General features: G+C 41.5%; 1 protein-coding gene across 8 annotated transcripts in view; it reads left to right on the top strand.

Moving 5' to 3' along the window:
• cabin1 (calcineurin binding protein 1) overlaps positions 1 to 18,126 on the top strand; it is a 45,918-nt gene extending 27,792 nt beyond the window's left edge. For 6 of the 8 annotated variants that reach the window (XM_034691399.1, XM_034691397.1, XM_034691401.1 and 3 more), the window contains 6 exons: positions 43 to 726; positions 5,748 to 5,822; positions 12,328 to 12,586; positions 15,402 to 15,560; positions 16,183 to 16,385; positions 16,480 to 18,126. In XM_034691399.1, the coding sequence (XP_034547290.1) occupies positions 43 to 726; positions 5,748 to 5,822; positions 12,328 to 12,586; positions 15,402 to 15,560; positions 16,183 to 16,385; positions 16,480 to 16,632 (1,533 nt within the window). In that variant the 3' untranslated portion in view covers positions 16,633 to 18,126. The remainder of the gene's footprint in view (positions 1 to 42; positions 727 to 5,747; positions 5,823 to 12,327; positions 12,587 to 15,401; positions 15,561 to 16,182; positions 16,386 to 16,479) is intronic. The other 2 variants (XM_034691404.1, XM_034691403.1) reach the window with 1 other exon arrangement.
• The last annotated feature ends 910 nt before the right edge of the window (positions 18,127 to 19,036 follow it).

The raw sequence follows: 19,036 nt of genomic DNA, 5'->3' as shown, positions 1-19,036 counted from the left end.
ATGCTCTCACTTTGTGTTTTGACAGCTTCTGTTCTTTTTCAGGTGTCTGAGCAGCTTCCCAAAGCGCCTGCGCCCTCCATGGGGGAGATGACCACAACAGACGCATCCAACAGGCCCAGCTCTGAGGACAGCAAACATGCACCACCTAAGAAGCCTGGGCTCACAGAGGGAGCTGTTTCCACTGACACAGGGCCCAAGGAAGTCTCTCAGGCACAAGTCATTGTTCCACCGACATCCATAGATAAAGGGACTAAGGTTCAGGAGAGCTGCCCCGGCAAGGTGGAGACTGCTGGGAGTGAGGGGCAGAAAGCAGGGCCAGAAGATCCCATGGAGCTGGATGCTGGTAACTGGAGGAGGCCCACTACCACCACTGACTTTCAGGGCAACCAAACAGAGTCTGAGAGCACTTTGAGTGCTGTGGGGCCCCAGCAGAAAGTCATTGACAATGTGCGGACACCAGAGCTGTCTCTAGAGGAGCTGAGTATCAGTTCCAGGCAGCAGCAGCTCCAAAGCTTAGCACCCAAGGTCGTGGTGGCGGCCAGCGGGACTGATCAGGTCTCAGTACGAAGGCCAAACAGGAAGAGGAAGCTTCTGGAGGATGTGGAGTCTGGAAAAACCTTGCTGCTGGACGCCTACAGGGTTTGGCAGCAGGGCCAGAAGGTCATGACCTACGACCTTGGACGCATTGAGAAGATCATGTCGGAGACGTACATGCTCATTAAACAGGTAAGACTCAAGAGACAGTGTCATGTTTGTTTTTCAGGTGCCAGGTCAGGTTTGTTGTGTTTCCTCAGTATTTTATCTCATAATGACATTGTTTACATGCTGCTTATGCTTTGTCTGATGTCCCATCTCTGAAATCCAAAATATTTCCACACTCCTAATTCAATCCCAAGAGAGGAGTTAATTACCCTTCTTCTCTGAGCTGCCCTCTCTTCTCTGCCTGGCTCTTGAAGACACCCTTGAAATGAAACAAGGACACAAGTGTGCCACTGGAATTTCAAAGTAGAGTCTTATCTTTTAGATAATGATATGGACAAATGTTTTGAATGGATACATGTCAATCAATTCTAATGGATTTATCACCTAGGTGCACATAAAGATAAAAATGTTCACTGTAATGAATGGGGCTCAATGAAAAAATATGTTAACTTAATATGTTAGCCCAAAAAAACATCTAAGTGTAAGTGATCTCAAAAAAAAAACTTTCACCTTGTTCTTACTGACTCATCACTGATAAACATTTATAATGCTTAGAACAAGATCCCTAGCTATAAGTGAAAGTACAACTTTCACATCACCACAACACTCAGATATTTACATGCTGACAGACATGTCATTAAAAGGATGTGGTATCTTTGGCTTTAGCTGGTCTGCAATGTAGCTTCGTGCTCTTTACCCCAACACCCCCTCATCCTGTATCAGCAGTGATGCAGTGCATGTTCAGGTGATTGAGAAATGGGTTTGGCATTTTTCCTGTGGAGGAACCGGCAAGTTGGAGCAAGTTAATGAAAGTATCCGGAGTTCTCTGCTCCAGCTTTAAGTGCTTTCCTTTTTCGGGGAACTCGATTTACTTTAAGACGAACTGCCAGCTTATTTACAGAAGTCTCATTCACATTTAATTAGAATGAAAGGTCTTTTGGGGTTAATGTGCATCATGTGATTGACTTGGATGTTGTTATTACAATCAGTTGACTTCAAACTCCAGCTCACCCCTGGGGTTGGGAGTGGGGTGGGGGGGTATTTGTACTGTACATTATGTATTTTTAGTACTTTTGCAAAGTCATGCATGCCTCGTATCAGCCCTCTTAAAATGAATTTGGCTGGGAACCCCCCTACTGAACTTCACAAGAAAATAACAGCCAGAGTACATAGGGTCTTCCCCTCTTTTGGTTTTCAAACACTGCAGCAGTCGGCTCGTAAAGTGCGGTTTGCACTTTACTCAATACCCCAAATTCAACCTCTTTCACTTCTTTTATGATGTTTCTCATGAAGGAGGGGGCTGAATCTGAGAGACGTGGTATGTCTAAGATAAATAGAGATTTTATTTGACCACATAGCAGGGATTTTTTGACTTTCTTGTTTCTGCTGATCTTAGCAGATTGGAACATCTCATCACCCAAATGCAGCAGGTTTTTTTCAGGATTTTTAGTGGCTGTAGAACTACATAGTTTAATGTTGCTGTAGAACTGGTGCCAACCAAGTAGCAACCTCTAGTCTCAAAATATGAAGTTAGTTCATTGAGCAACCGCTTGAGGCTTGCTGCAGCAACACCGGAAACCACATACACACCAATTCAAAGAAGACGATCTTTGCAGCATAAATAAACATGTTTATGGTTCAAAAAAACAACTTCGGCTTGAATAGCTTATTTCTCATTTGGCACACACTGTACTGGGGGGTGAATTTTTTTCTTATGCGACAGTTCAGAAGTTATTAAGATTACGAGTTTTGGCCAAATAAGGACATGACTGACAGGCGGGAACACATAGCTGTTGGCGAGGAGGCTCAAAGCCCGCCTCTTTACCTCACACTTGCTCGAGTAGCTAGTTTGAGTTCAGCATTTCCAATATGGCTCCAACTGACGATTGGCTTCAAAACAGCACTCAGGAACAGATGGGTGACATCACGGATACTACGGCCATTATTTATACAGTCTATCGTGCCAACATGTAAAATAGTGAAGTGGTATAGTGCTTACAAGGAGACTCAATTCTGTCTGGACTATTTTATGGCTTTTTTGCTTTATTATTACAAACTGTTAAGTAAGAAGTTAGCTATGACTGCCCGAAATTAACTGTAATATCTACTTTAGGTCTGCTGTGTAAATAAACTGACCATGTAAAAATATTGACCTCCTCCTCCTCCTCCAGAGGAAGTGCCCACAGGGTAGGACATTTGTCTTTGTATCTCTTGAGAGGTAAATGCTCCCGAGTCTTGTTTCCTCACTCTAACTTTAGGGCTTCTTTGGCATTGATGGTACAGTTGCAGAACAGCACACCTCAGCTTATACAGCAAAATCGAGCTGAAGATCAATGCTGGCCCTACAGAAGTTGCCATGTCGCTGGCTGTGTAATGCAGAAGAGGCTGTAGATGGAGTGGGAGGGCAGTAGGCGAGGGACAGCTGAAGAAGAGGAGGAAGAAGAAGAAATGAGAGGAGAAAGGCCAGCGTTGTCTTTAGGTGCTCAGGTTGCAGCTAGAATTGTTTCCTGTTCTTTGTAGAAGATTGCAAAGTGAATACTTTCTTAGACACACCCATCAGAGAGAGAAGCCAGAACTAGTCCTGACATGTTTCCTGTCACTGAATGAGTTATGTAATTAATATGCCTGTACATTTTCCAGAAGCATTTTATAATTCTGCACCAACTGCAGACATGTTCTGCATGGCACAGCTGCACATATTTACAAATCAGATCGTTACCTATTTTTCCCTCTAAATTTTGATATTATTTTTGCATTCTTAAGTCCGATCTTTTTTTATTTCACTAAGATCACATGATTGTATTTTTTAGGGGTCTACAAATTGTGTCTCCAGACAGACAGATGGAGGGACTGTATTTGCTGCCATCAGTAATCAGTATATCATTTCACATAAATGGTTTTATTGATGTGATAAGAGATGACACATTGAAATTTGCCTCATTTTAATTATAATCATTGTGATATTGATAACTCGTCATCACTGAAAACTCTGTGTGGTTTGCAGTGAAGCAGACATGAATTGAAAGCAGTCAGCTGTGATGCACTGATGCTTGACTCAGTCCATTTAACAATTGTCATCATTGGAGGAGTAGAATGAGGCAGCTGGAAAAAAACAACCCTTTGGGGGTCCCTGAACTGATGCATATAACAGGCTGCTAGAGGGAGCACAACAGCTGTGTGCGCAAGATTGCAGCTAAGTGTGTGATGTAGGGCTGCAGCTAAGCTCGCAGACTCCCACACATCCATCCACACCAGCTGAACTGGGCCTTTATGTGGGCTTTTCTTTACTGCCTCTGTGATCAGAGACTCAGGATCCCAGGAAATCCTCCTGCCTGTGATACACAATCAGAGGAAGTTTTGCAACAGCGCCATTCTGGGCAACTAACATGGCATGTACACAGAACAGGTCGGCTACAAAAAATGTGAAGAATTTGCCTAAACACCCACTGCATGAGGAAGTTTTACTGAGATTAGAGATGCTGGGATATCAAATTTTACTTCCTGAACTGTCAACAACCTCTGGATTTGAGTATTGACAAACACAGAGTATCTCTTAAATATGTTTTTTTTGTTACAACTTATAACCCAGAGGAGATACTGTGATGTGATCTCTATTTTTATGCACACTAAATATTAACCCAAATACAAGCTTGAAAACTAGCCGAGCTAACCTAAGCAGTATTTCATCTTGAAGCTTCTCCAGAGCATTGGCTGATATCAGGAACACTGATAGTAACAAAACACTTGTTGCATTTTTTTAAAATCTTTTACTTCAAACAAATCAATATCACAATCTTAGAAGGTATATTTGGAAAACACCCATTCGTGTTATCTTGTGATATTTTTTAGCTTTGGAATTTTCCCAAGCGACTTACTTCCTTGTCGTTAAAACAGAAATTTAAGTTCTGACTAACTGATAAGTCTAAAGTTGAGAAAACATACACTCCAAATTAAGCACAATTTATTTAACACAGCTAAACACGGGATCACAAAGTCTGCAGGTTAACTTTGTCCAAAAAAATTAGCCAAGCGAGGCTAACCCTCTCCATGATGAGCTGTGACTGATGGGGAGCTCGTTCAGTCAGCGCATCATTCCACCACGCTGCAAGACTGAACGCTTCAGGCGCTCCTCTGTGCCCACTGCCAACAGTAACGGAGGCCACAGACTGACCACTGACCCCCCCTGTCACCCCCATGAATAGATCCATACCATCCCTGCATTGTCTGTCACACTCCATCATCTCATCCTGAACTGACTTTCTTGACTGCTGCTGGCATTATAATGCATAATATATTATGTTATATAATTATCTTGCTATATTATATTATGGTATATTACATTGTTATTGTTTACTACAACTCATGGTCATATTACCTACCCATATTTATTATTATTTATTGCTTAATCTGTAATCACACCATATCAACCTGTCACTACTGAATCCTTTTAATACTGCCTGTAATAACTGATATTAAATCTATATTCCAGTTTTAACATTGTATATATCTAAATTGTATTTGATCTTTATTTATATATTTTATCATATTTTATTTCATTTCATTTCATTTCATTTCATTTTACTTATTGAAACTTCTTCTTGATTGTACTTATGTCTGGGTTGCTGTAACAACTTAATTTCCCCCCCGGGGATCAATAAAGTAATATCTTATCTTATCTTATCTTATCTTATCTTATCTTATCTTAACAATAGCAAATCTAGCACCTCAAGCCTTCGGTCCTCCTTATCGGTCATATAGGCATTTTGGGCCTACCATAATACAAATATTACCTTGTTTAATAGACTCTTCATTTTAGTGCTCAGCAGCGAGGATGATGTTTAATCAGTCAGTCAACTAAATGCTCACATCCTTACTTTGGCTAGTGTTATACTCTGCTAGCAAGGTGCTGTTCTTTGCAGCTAACAAGCAGTATTTGCTAGATGCCACCTGCACAAATGATGTGACACTGTGAAATCCAACCATGAGAGTATGAGGAAGTGTTACTCTACCCTAATGTCTATTTTCTGTCTGTTCCCCCCTCTCAGGTGGATGAGGATGTAGCTCTGGATCAAGCTGTGAAGTTCTGCCAGATACAGTTGGCCACTTCTGCCCAAAGACAGGTAAAGCAGTTTAAATCAGCGTGCTCATCTTTTATCATGCTGCTACCACTGCAGCATGTACACTGTGCATTCTCATGTTGTATCCAAGTTGATTACAAAAGCCTGTTTTTCTCTGAAGCTTTGAAGAGTGAAGGTTTTACTCAAAGCAGGTTTGTGATGGACAGTAGGGATGTTCACAATTAATCGACTATCGATTCATTGATTGTTAAGAACGTACTCGAACACATTTTGTTTTTGATTTTCTATCACTTGGAACAAACATCACGTGGTCTTATATTTCGTTCAGCTCTCAGGGAGGTGTTTTAGGTTTAAAGCATGTTTCATGTGATTCAGCTGACTGAAGGTGTTGCGCACAGAGGAGACGCTCAGCGGGGCTGAGTGACAGGTCGTCTCAACGAGCAGTTTTTTTCTCTGCTGCCGGACTGATTACGACCCAGTTGTGCTCCCGGCTGACACCTGACCACGTTCACATACTTATTTTTCTCAATAAGAACGAGTAGACAGAAAACTGGACACTGAGTCTAAAATATGTTTCTGTTCAGTTCCCCTGATACAATAAATCCACATGTTGTAGCCTGAGCCTTCACTTTATCTGACTATATGTCCGCGGAGATTATGAGCCTGCTCCACATGTTGATATTCAGCATGTTTAACGTTTTGAGCACCTCAATATGATCCGTAGCTATTTGATACCCTCAGTTGTATAAATTGTGTTGTGAAGGAAAATTTGATTCAGGGGAAAAAATGCATTTGCCATTGTTTTTGACATGGAAAACGTTTAAGTTTTTTAATGATTAGTCGATAAATGATTGTTAACATTTCCAAAGATCGATCACAGAAAATACTTGAAATGTACATCCCTAATGGACGGGCTTTTTTTTTTTTTTTCTGATTTGCTGAGACTTTTGGAAAATGCATGTGTGAGCAGAAGCTAGGTTCAGAAAATTAAAGAATTTAAAGGTAAACGTAGATGGGACTATTAGATTAGGAAGTGGACATAAAGCCTGTGTAGGTTATTGTTAGTAACTGGTAAGTAACATGGTTATATCTACTGATATTCAAAGCTATGCTGTATCGCGGTGTGAACACTCCCTGTTGTCCCCTCAGCCTCACACCGTAGTTGCCAAACTTGTCATTAGTTATAGTTCCAGCCTTGGTTTGCATGTTGTATGTAGTACAGGCAGTTTAATTATGATACACGAGGCTAAATGACAAATATCAGTATCTTAATGCATTAAGTAGGTGCGTCTAATTGAATTTAATCTGATGGGTTCATCCAATGCTGGACCGACTACAAACAGCTTTGTCTGCATCTCTTGTATTCCTCATCATGTCATTATCCGCTCTGCCTCATCCTGTGTCAGCGACTCCCCCTTCCTCACATCCCTCCTCCTGCCCACACAGTCAACAAGGGTCCCTCTGCCCACATCCTGTTGTCACGGTGATGTTCCCCTCCGAACCTCCCGCTATCGAGAAGTCGCTACGGGCAGAATAAATCTCTTATCCCTGTTCACCAATCCTATCATCTGATTTTCTGCATGGGTCTTTTTGTTGTCTTCGTTTTGTGTGTGCGTTTGATGTCGGGTGTTCATGTGTGATAATGAGAAATTGAGATGATGTTGTCGATGATGCAGGAAGCTACACATCACATTTTACACATATGTGAAACCTGGAAAGAGAAATGAAGAATGTTGGTCACAGACTGTAGTATTCATATTGGAGTAGAAGGGGTAATTTAAGGGCAGGGACAGATGTCAAATAAAAATAGATGAATAATGCCGGGTTCACTTTTATCTGAAGTCAATTGTAGTGATTGACAGTCTTATAGCATTTCAAAGCCCTCTGTTTATAGTAAATAATATTTGTTTATTAAACCATGGATGAAGTCTTTCATAGATTAGACTGAAACAGCTGTGTGTGCAGCACTTAAGAAATCACTCTGGTTTTATTTATTTCTATAAATATACATAAAGTCCTTTATATCTCCATGCACTTCTTCTCCACAATTAAAAAAAAAAACTATTACAAAGTAAGTCTTCCTTCTAAAGCCGTGCAATTACAATATACCCGAGAGGACTGGCATCTTTCTTAACTTTTGATCTACAGAATGCCAAAAATGAAAAGAGACTATTAAATCAAAGTCTGCAGTTTGATAGACTGATAGATGTATTTTATTTGCAGCCCAGCAAATCAAACACTGGGGAATTGAATATCCAAGATTTGTTATTTCAATAACTTGCTGAATTTAAGTATTCAATGGAAACTAATTCATTTTAAAATTCAATTATTTTGCATTTTTAAACAGTATTTAGTTCCTTATCAACATTGTGAAGCGATTCTTACTGATGTGGATAGTTTTGATTACTCACTGACGTCCATTGATCCCTGGTTAACACCAGCATTTGCACTTTTCAGGAGTTCTAGTTTTGTTGCTTTCTCTGTTTCATATTTGGTTGTATGAGAGTTAAACAATTTGTCCCTCAGACAGTGAGGAGTATCATGCCCACCTGAAGACGTCCCTTAGACAAACGTCTTCTAAAAACTTGGCAGACCTGTCATCAGCTGTGACCAGTTACAGCAATCACTGTAGTTAACTTCTTCATTAAGATGTAGTTTCTTACGTCTGTTGATTCACACACCCTAAATAGTGTTCTGCCAGCTTTTGTGATGCGGCCGCACGCTGACATCAGTCTGTTAGCTGCACCTGTATGCTTAGCTCCAAGCTGGGAGCTCAAACTCAAAGTAACTTGTTTATATCTTAATTCTGTCGAACACAAAGTGCTTATTACTTTTGATTTGAGCCGCCTGGGAGTTTTTGAAGTGAAATGTGCGATTCAAAAGCCCAGAGGTGTCCTTATTTTCCATCTATCGGCAGCAGGAAGCAGGAAGATGCTGCGGCGGCTAAACAACAGTGTGCCAATGGGGACCAACTAACATGAGTCTTTAAAGAAAAAAGGAACATGAATTTGAGACTCTAATCACATTGCAGAATGAAAACTTCTTCACAGAAGATGCCAGGAAGACACATTTATTTCAATTGATCAAAACAGTCCTTGTTTTGGAAAACGTATTATCATTTGTTGTTCAATTATTAACTAAAAGTTGAATTTGATGTGTTTAACCAGACACTCCCCCATCCTCTGCAGACAGTAAGGTGAATATGATGCCTCTTATAACTGTCAGGTAGAAGTGGTGTGCTTGTCGTCCTGTTAGACATTTTCATAATTAGCCTGTAATTGTGTTTCCCCATGATGCTAATAAGACAGAGGCCTGCTGCACCCGGTCTTGTTCCGCAGTCTAATCTAACCGCTGTTTAGTTGTAATTATTGTGCTACCAGCTCCTGACAGGGTTTTTATCTCTGTCGTGGGAATCGTGAGTAGGCACCTTGGAAGCTCTCGGCTGGAGGACGTGAAAAAGTTGTTTTCTGCCTCTCACAGATTCACACATTCCACAAGCCCCCACAAGTGCAGAGCGAGATCTGCTCGTGTTGTGCTGAGCCGTTCTGTAATCTGTGTACAGTCATGGCCAAAAGTTTTGAGAATGACACAAATATTACATTTTCACAAAGTCTGCTGCTTCAGGGTTTTTAGGTGTTTTTGTCAGATGTTTCTATGGTATAATGAAATACAATTAGAAGCATTTCATAAGTATCAAAAGCTTTTATTGAGAATTACACAGAATTCATGCAATAAGTCAATATTTGCAGTGTTGACCCTTCTTTTTCAAGACCTCTGCAATTCTCCCTAGCATGCTGTCAATCAACGTCTGGACCAAATCCTGACTGATGGCAGTTCATTCTTGCATAATCAATGCTTGGAGTTTGTCAGAATTTGTGGGTTTTTGATTGTCCACCCGCCTCTTGAGGATTGACCACAAGTTCTCAATGGGATTAAGATCTGGGGAGTTTCCTGGCAAAGGGCCCAAAATCCTAATGTTTTGTTCCCCGAGCCATTTTGTTATGACTTTTGCTTTATGGCAAGGTGCTCCATCATGCTGGAAAAGGCATTCTTCATCACCAAACTGCCCTTGGATGGTTGGGAGAAGTTGCTCTCGGAGGACGTTCTGGTACCATTCTTTATTCATGGCTGTGTTTTTAGGCAAGATTGTGAGAGAGCCCACTCCCTTGACCGAAAAGCAACCCCACACATGAACGGTCTCAGGATGCTTCACTGTTAGCAAGAGACAGGACTGATGGTAGCGCTCAACTCGTTGACCTCCTTGACACCAGGCCTTCCTCCAAAAGTCTTCGCCTCACTGTGCGTGCAGATGCACTCACACCTGCCTGCTGCCATTCCTGAGCAAGCTCTGCACTGGTGGTGGCCCGATCCCGCAGCTGTAACACCTTCAGGAGACGGTCCTGGCGCTTGCTGGACTTTCTTGGGCGCCCTGGAGCCTGTTTGGCAACAATTGAACCTCTCTCCTTGAAGTTCTTGATAATTGGATAGACGGTTGACTGAGGTGCAATCTTACTCGCTGCTATAAACTTCCCTGTTAGGCCCTTTTTGTGCAATGCAATGATGGCTGCACGTGTTTCCTTGCAGGTAACCATGGCTAACAGGTGAGGAACAATGGTGTCATGCACCATGTTCCTTTTAAAGTGTCCAGTCACTCAATCATGACAGATTGATCGCCAGCCTTGTCCTCATCAACACCCACACCTGTGTTAATGTGTGTGACACCTGTTTGTCATTGAAATTATGTTAGCTGGTCCTTTTGTGGCAGGGCTGAAAAACAGTGGAAATGTGTTTTTGGTGATAAAGTTCATTTTCAAGGCAAAGAGGGACTTTGCAATTAATTGCAGTTGAGCTGATCACTCCTCATAACATTCTGGAGTATATGCAAATTGCCATTATAAAAACTGAAACAGTAGACTTTGTGAAAATTAATAGCTGTGTCATTCTCAAAACCTTTGGCCATGACTGTATTGTTTGCCTCCTTGGTTTAATGCCTCATCAGGTACAAAACAAGCCAAGGATGAACAACCTGTGATCTCTGTTGACAATCAATGAAATGCTGATATGTTGTATCTTTATATTTCTGCTCTCCTTTTCTCGTGGACTCCATGTGATGAAGGAATAACTCTCCACTCTCACCTGTCGCGTGTAAATGTGCAGACTTGGAAGTTTGTTGAAGTTTCACACATCAAAGAATATGAAAATGTGATGCTCCAGTGTTAGTCCCATTTGGGCATGCAATTTAATTAAAATGTTCGGTTGGCCGGTCTTTCAATTGTGTTTAAGAGATGACCAAACCCGAACACGACATCTACAGCTGCTCTAATCAGATTTAAAGCCCAATCTCGATAATTGCAAAGAGCCATCTTTCACTTCTCATTGTGGGACCTCAGTTTGGCTGCCAGCAGCCCGCTCCCACCTCACAGCAAACCCTGAGGAGTCTACACACCACCTGCTTGCTATGTGCTGCAATTTATCCAGGTACTGTGCTTTTCTAATGTTCAGGGTCCAGCTGACTTGTTGCTGTCTTTGTGGCGGATGTTAGATTCATGAGATATGAATCCTCAAAGCTGGCTCCAGAGCTGCTGCATGCTTGGAGCTGCTGTGCCGCTCAGTGTTGAGCTGAAGGATCTGTGGCTGTCTGAAGGATCTGTGGCTGTCTGAGCTTTTGGAAGGCTACTCTGTTTGATTTGTCTGTTTTACGCTGTGTGAATCCCCGGGGGGACCTTCATCATACACAACTCTGATTCAGAGCACAATTTGACTTCAAATCCCGGCAGAGAGATTCAGAAAAAATATTCAGTTTGTGCCAAATCATCTTGTGCTAACATACTGAGTCTGTCAGAGCTGCTCATCTGGTGTACTGTGGCCCTCTGGGGTTTCACTGTTACACGTGCGATCCTCAAATGTACCTTTTCCTTGTGTTTGTGCTGTAAGTGAAGTCATACTGACTCATTAACCTGCTTTTAGGATAACATCAGTGCGTGTCTGTGCAGCTCTGGATGTCATCATAGATTATATTTCCAGCTACATTTTTACATCTACAAAACTGAAGAGCAGGATTTGTAGGCTCATACGAGCTGCTTCTCCTCCAACCTTTCATCCATTTTAAATTGAAAACTAGAGAAGGTGTATTTATTTCTTTTAACCGTGCTCCTGTGTGTTGCCATGACAGCAGCTCTGGGAGCAGGGCGGCTGTTGTCACAGGTTGTTTGTGCAGCTCTTGTGTTTATAAGTGGTTCTCTAAAGGACACACGGGGAAGTGGCTCAGAGGGATGTAGCGTGGTGTAGAGCAGAGCACCCAGCACAGAGTCCAGGGAGACTCTGGACCCCGGGGGGGACGACATCGCAGCTCTGCGGAGGATTTCATGATTTCTCATGTGACTGACTGATACTGCTGATGTGTGGTGTTTGAAAAGTGCAGACTGCTCCTCTGACTCTGAGCCAGGATGCACACCTCTGTGAAATCTACCTGAGCAGAGGACGCTTCATGCTGCAGATGGATCTCTTCACCTCCTCACGACTTCTCCTCTTTTTCTGTGTCCCACAGTCTGCAGGCGACGCCCCCACTACGCCAAAATACACCAAGGATCACCGAGACATCTTCTTCCCCGCCTCCCTGCCCACACCTGTCCTCCTCAGCCACACCGCCTGCCACCCACTCTCCACCCAGGACAGCCCGGCCAAAGCGCTCTACGAGCCTCTGAGCAAACTGAACAGACCTCTGGCCTCAGGCTTCCACGACCAGACGCAGCACAGGAGAGCAGCTAGCCACTCTGCAGCCGCCATGGCCTTCCTACCACACACAGGTACAGAAGCCTTCTCTCTCACACATGCATAGTTTATTTCATTGTCAGCAGCACACAGTCTGTTGTCTCGTGCTTAAAGAGATCTCAGAGATAAAACATTTAGGCTTGATTTAATGCTGCTGTTGAGTTAAAGCTCTTCTTCAAGGTCCTAGTGTGCCGTTATTCAGGAGACCAGCAGGGGGCGCCTGTGGACCTCCACAGATCTCTTACATAACATCTCTGGCCTGCTAATATTTTGCCTTTGGGTTTTTGTCAGTCCCCCAACCAGAGTTTTAAAAATCAGCATCCTCCAGATTGTGACTCTTTCTCTGCCTACATGAGCTTCTGGAGGGTTTGGCATAATCATCCTAATAATGGATATGCTGGCAGTAAGATCGGATTCTTATCTCATGTTATTATCTGAATATGCAATTCCTGCACTTGGTATCTTTAGCCTGAAGTACCCTGGTCATGTAAACTCAGCCTGTGAGCTTGAATCTACAAAATGTTTTGGGAGAGCTGTTGTTCTAAATATTTGAACTAATTTGCTTTGGTTATTAGATTGAATCATTGAGAGTGCTTTGAATATGATCTAATGGTTGCATGAGGCTCGTAGAGACATTAGAGGGGAGCATAGAGAGCGTGTGGAGGCACTGAGGACAGTTTTCCTGTTATTGAAGCAGATTCTTTTACTTTTCTGTCCAATAAGAGCTCATTAAGTCGAGCTGTGGAAATGGCTTTTTAGATGACTTCCCTGTTTTTGCACAATCACAGTTGCATCTCCAAAACCTGAGCCTCTCTTCACTTTTTCTTTGAATCCTTCTGGAACCAAACTTGGAAAGCTTACTGCTCTTGAATTCCCATACTTGGACAGTACTCGAGATACTGTTTTTGTTTGTTTTTGTTTGAATCACACTGAAGTACAAAAACAAAAATGACCTCAATGCAAGCAAAAGCCAAGCTAGCAAGTTGTGATGCACGTAACACAACACAGATGATCACAAACGTCTCCCAAAAAAAAAGATGTTTACATCACGCACTCACAAAATATGTAACAGTGCATAAAAACAACATTAATATTTTTTAATGACCTTTCTATCCTTTCATAAAAAAAATGTATATCATGGTGGAAACATTTGATCTATTTGTGACAGGTTTTGATCTTTATGTCCCGAACTTTAACTCAGCCATAAATCTGGAAAATTACTGAATTTTGATCATTACAAAATACATAGCTCAAAACATGTGGGAGTATTTAATAACTATCGTGCATTTATTACTTTTGATATCACCCTCCTTTTCTTTAATTATCTCATCCATTGAAATTCTATCCGGAGGTTTTCACAAGAAAAAAAAATCTAACCTTTGAGTTCCTTGTTTCCTTCTTTGATTGGAAACTCAACTCAACTTTATTTAGAAAGCACCTTTCATACATAAAAACATGCAAGAGAAAACGACAGCAATGGTAAAATTATAAAAGGCATGATTATAAATAAAATACTTAAAAATAAAATGAAATCAATACAGTAAAACTAATAAAATAAGTAATAGTGGAAAGATAAGTTAAAAATAAGGTAGCGTTAACAAGATCAGATAAATACGAGAAATAAATAGATAAGTAAATAATTAAATAAGATACATAAATGTTAAAGCAATGATTCAAATAATAATAATAATAATAATAAATAATATTGCAGTCCAGGGCTAAAAATAGATTACTCCAAATTAAAAGCTAGATTAAAAAGTCTTAAGTTTACTTTTAAAAACACCCAGAGAGCTCGCTGTTTTAACGTCCAGAGGCAGAGAGTTCCAGAGCTTAGGGACGTAAAAACAGAAAGCTCTCTGGCCGGCGCTTGTGTGAGACACACGAGGAACATTTAAAAGAGAAGCATTCGAGGACCTCAGTGATTGGGCTGGAACATAAAATGTTCTCACAACACTCCCTCACAACACACGCTGCAGTCCATCTGATCACCTTTCACATCCTCACAGTGATAAACTAAACTGGACTCAGTGGAGGTCATGTGATCTGCCAGAACAAAGAGAGAGAGCGGAGTGCACTGGATTTAAAAAATTAAAGAATATTTTTCCTCTGCGTACGTACATTACAAGAGAAATCTGATCAAAGTGTCTGCAACCAGGAGAGTGACTGATCATCAGTTAGTGTGAAGTTAGAAAAGATGTTCAAAGAGTGTTTGCATACACATCCTAACCCCTCCACTCTCTCTCTCTCTCTCTCTCTCTCTCTCTCTCTCTCTCTCTCTCTCTCTCTCTCTCTCTCTCTCTCTCTCTCTCTCTCTCTCTCTCTCTCTCTCTCTCTCTCTCTCTCTCTCTCTCTCTCTCTCTCTCTCTCTCTCCCTCCCTCTCTCACAGACACACATGCACAGATAGGTTAGCATCAAGCAACACTGCAGCACTATGTATTATGTAATGGTTTCCAAGGCAACACTAGTGAGAAAGAGTATTATATCATTTTTGTTTTCATTTTGGACTGAGCTGCAGGAGCACAATAAGCACAGAGTTCATGCAGTCTGTAATCATTGTAATTGTGGAGGGTTCTGTACAGTCCTCAGTACACGTAAACTGCCTCGTCATACCTCAGTTTTCAGGTTTGTTTCTTTCTCATCCCTGTTTCCGTTTTTAGGAGAACAACACAAATCTTAACATTGAGACAGAATTGTGACTGATTAATTCAGGGGATGAAAGAACAGGAGATGAACTCTCTGTGGTTACCTTTTCTCAAATGATCCAGTTACATCATTAAGATATCAGTAATTACAGACTTAATAATGATGATGGTTCATTTCTTAAAACGTGTTTTGTTTTCTCTCCACAGAGGAGCGAGAGGAGCCCTTAGAGGGACTTTCGTACCGACAGCAGGAGTCCCACCTTTGTCAGCAGATGAAACTGGCCACTGTATCTCAGGGGCAGGAGGCAGCAGTGGGCTGGTTTCAGGAAGAGACTGCCACATGTAGCACCGCACAAACATGCCCAGGTATGAGGTGTGACACAACAGGCTACAGCAGGGGGCAAGAGCAGATATGAAGTTGATGTAGTGATTCTCATTCTCATTTAAATGGTTCACTTGAAAATGTTCCTCATATGAGTGTGTCCCACCAGCCCTAAAATGCCCCAAAATGAAAATGATCAACTCTGTATTTGTAAAAGATAATTACAAATATTTCTTTCTCATCAGGCTTTTAATTTGGAGTCATTTTATACTCTCAAAGTTTGAATCTCCGTTATTAAAATAGCTTTTTGTCTGGTATTTATTATGTTTGAATTCATATATTAATTATTTATAATATTTTTTTAATTAAATTTAATTATGTATAATATTGAAATATTTAAATATCTAGTTTAATGATACTTATTTTATTATTTCTGACATTTTATTAATTTAACTGCAGTAATTTTTAGAATCTTCTAGATTATTTTAGTTTTTCTGTTCATGTATCAGCCTGTTTGTTCCTATATGAAGACCATTAGGCTGTATGTCTGCATGAAGAGTTCCATAGACAGAAAGCAGAGTCGAGTAAAAGGAGCTTTCGTGGCTCAGTACGCTCTGAATGATAATAATGCATATTTAAACGTCTTCCTTTTCCTCTCTCTCTCAGACCAGCAGCAGTACGCCAGCAATGAGCAGTCAAAGCTTCCAGACCCCAACAGAATCCGCTCGCGGGTCCCTCCCAACATGCCAAAGCTTTTCATCCCGTCCACCGTTACCAAGTTCCCGCCAGAAATCACAGTAACACCCCCAACACCCACGCTCCTCTCCCCCAAAGGCAGCATCTCAGAGGAAACCAAACAAAGACTTAAGGTATGCTGTTTTTTTCTTTGAATTCTTGCTTCTGTGCCAGTGAACTTTACTATGTAAGACTCAACAGTGCCCCCTGCTGTCTCCTCCTGCACAGAACGTCATCCTGTCATCTCAGTCTGCAGCCACGGTCAAAAAGGACACTCTGAGCCAGCCAGCCCTCGAGGTGCAGGAGACGTCCAGCCAGGAGTCGTCTCTGGAGAGCGAGTCTGACGAGGAGGAGGAGGAGGACGACTACATGGACATCTGAGCTCTGATAGCTCCGAGTGAACGCTCAAACTGAACGAGGCTGGCTGCTCTGCCGCCTCTCTCTGCCAAACCCCATGCCCCTGTCTTTAAAAAAAAAAAGGAATGGTACACGTCTCTGCAGCTGTCTTTGTTGATGCTATTGTTCCGTCACGTGCATTACAAAATACAATGCAGTATTCTCATCGCCTGTCATGTCACCATGTTGCACGTGACAGGCGATGATGGCTTTAGTCCCACAGCATGTCCGTAATGTGCCATTTATGCATATCACACATCAGCTTTTGGAGCTCTCCTGCACCCAGCGGGATCCGGCAACAAATGCAGTCAGCCTTTTATTGCCAATCGGTCCCGTATTTATGCATCTATTTTTTTAACGGTGTTTGCTAAATGTACCTCCGAGCCGCAGCTAAATCCTTGTCTGAGAACTCGCCGATCTGAGGTGCCTCAGTCCAGACTGACACGCAGCAGCATGAACCTGCTGTCCTCCACTTTGAACTTTTACTTTGGCATGAGAATTTCTTCTGCAAGATATTACATCGGTACACAAAACATTTGAGTGAACACAGAGGTGAATTATGGACAATCGGCTGCACTCAAGGTTTGTCCGTGGAGCTGAGCGTCCACACAGCCTCACAACCTGTAGCAGATTGGAAATGTTTACACTTAATATTTGGGATGTTTTCTTTTAGCACTAAACTTTGTGCTATTTTTGTACTCACTGTATTTCTTGTAATATTTCGTCTTCTGTATATTTTTCTTTTCTTCGGTGTGCATTTGTAGCGAAGAGGAACAGTTCATACCAGGAAGTGTCCTGTCACCAGCACTGATCTGAATGAAACGCAGAGAGGTTTCAGTCATTATAAATTAGCTTTTGTACACTGAATGATCCGAGAATCTTTTCAACATGTTTGGCTTTAATAGGTGGAGTATTAAACTGGGGAAGTGTGTGCGTGTGTGAGAGCGTCACCATTAAGATGAGGATCACTTCAATTTCAAACTGCAGGAAACGACTCACTATTAGCAGACGTGTTAAGCGACCGGTCTTGAGTCCAGTGGAACTAAATGCATGAAGAAGACTTTCTAATACTGATGCCTTTCCTTAGGAACTGTTTGGGTAAATTAGTCACAATTCTAGTTTAACTCAGAGAAGACAAGAGAATGTTTTTTACAGATTGTTTTCTATACAAAGAAAGATATTTACTGATCGTGTTTCTTGAAAGCTGTCTACAAATAATTTTAAAAAGAAACACAAATGATTAATTATAAACTATCACCCTTGTTGAAAAGAGAAATTGTTTTGTATTTTGTTTCATAGTTTTTGTTTATTTTTTGTTGTAAAATAGTTTTCTAATGTTCTGCTGAGCTTCTGGGAATGTACCACGGTTTAAGAGGTGAGCGGGCTGAAGCCCCCACGCTCAGCCTGCTAAGGGGAACTGTTCTCTGTCTGGACTGAATGCATTATAGATGTCAAACCAAAATATATTTGAGAAACATGTCTGCTGCTCCGTGTGCTATTTAAAAGATAATCTTAATCTGCAGAAGGTGTTCTCCACAGGGTTCTTGATCCGATGAGACAGGAGTTTTGTTTGGATGAACAGGGCTCATAGCTCCTGGGCTTTCTGAGAACAACAGTGAGGAGCCTGAGGGGCCAGTTTGCTGACTATGGTTTATTCCGAGACACATAACCGAACACATCCTTCTCCTGTGTGTGTGTGTGTGTGTGTGTGTGTGTGTGTGTGTGTGTGTGTGTGTGTGTGTGTGTGGGTGTGTGTGTGTGTGTGTGTGTGTGTGTGTGTGTGTGTGTGTGTGTGTGTGTGTGTGTGTGTGTGTGTGTGTGTGTGTGTGTGTGTGTGTGTGTGTGTGTGTGTGTGTGTGTGTGTGTGTGTGCGTGCGTGCGTGCGTGCGTGCGTGCGTGCGAGAGTAAAGTTCATTGTTTAGACAGTTTAATTAATTAGTTTATGTGATGGGCTGTGCACGACAACATGCTCTAGAATTAGCTCTAAACTGTAGCTGATTTACATCTGTGGCAAAAAGATTTAAAATACATCTTTACAATATAACTAATTTAAAACAAACAAGCAAACATTGTCGTGTGTCACATTAAAAACAACATATATGACCTACTTTCCTCTGCTTCCATAAATCAGTGATCTGGTTTGCTTCGATTAAGTTAAACTATTATCTTAATTTAAGCCAAAAGGTCACGTCTTACCAATGACCCGGACTCTCAGCATTGTAATTGCAGAGTGAGGCACATTGTTTAAAGTGAATGGATGTTTATTCATTTATACATTAGACACGTCTATAAAACAATGAACACTCTCAAAGGTCAACAAATTATACTTTTGAATGGTGCTACAATGATGGTGAATGATACATGTGGTCATGTGCATGTTTGGAGCACA

Source organism: Notolabrus celidotus, chromosome 9, assembly GCF_009762535.1.
Source record: "Notolabrus celidotus isolate fNotCel1 chromosome 9, fNotCel1.pri, whole genome shotgun sequence".
In the NCBI taxonomy this organism is placed as follows: domain Eukaryota; kingdom Metazoa; phylum Chordata; class Actinopteri; order Labriformes; family Labridae; genus Notolabrus; species Notolabrus celidotus.
The sequence above is the reverse complement of the archived record's forward strand: the minus strand, read 5'-3'. Positions and strand labels throughout refer to the sequence as shown.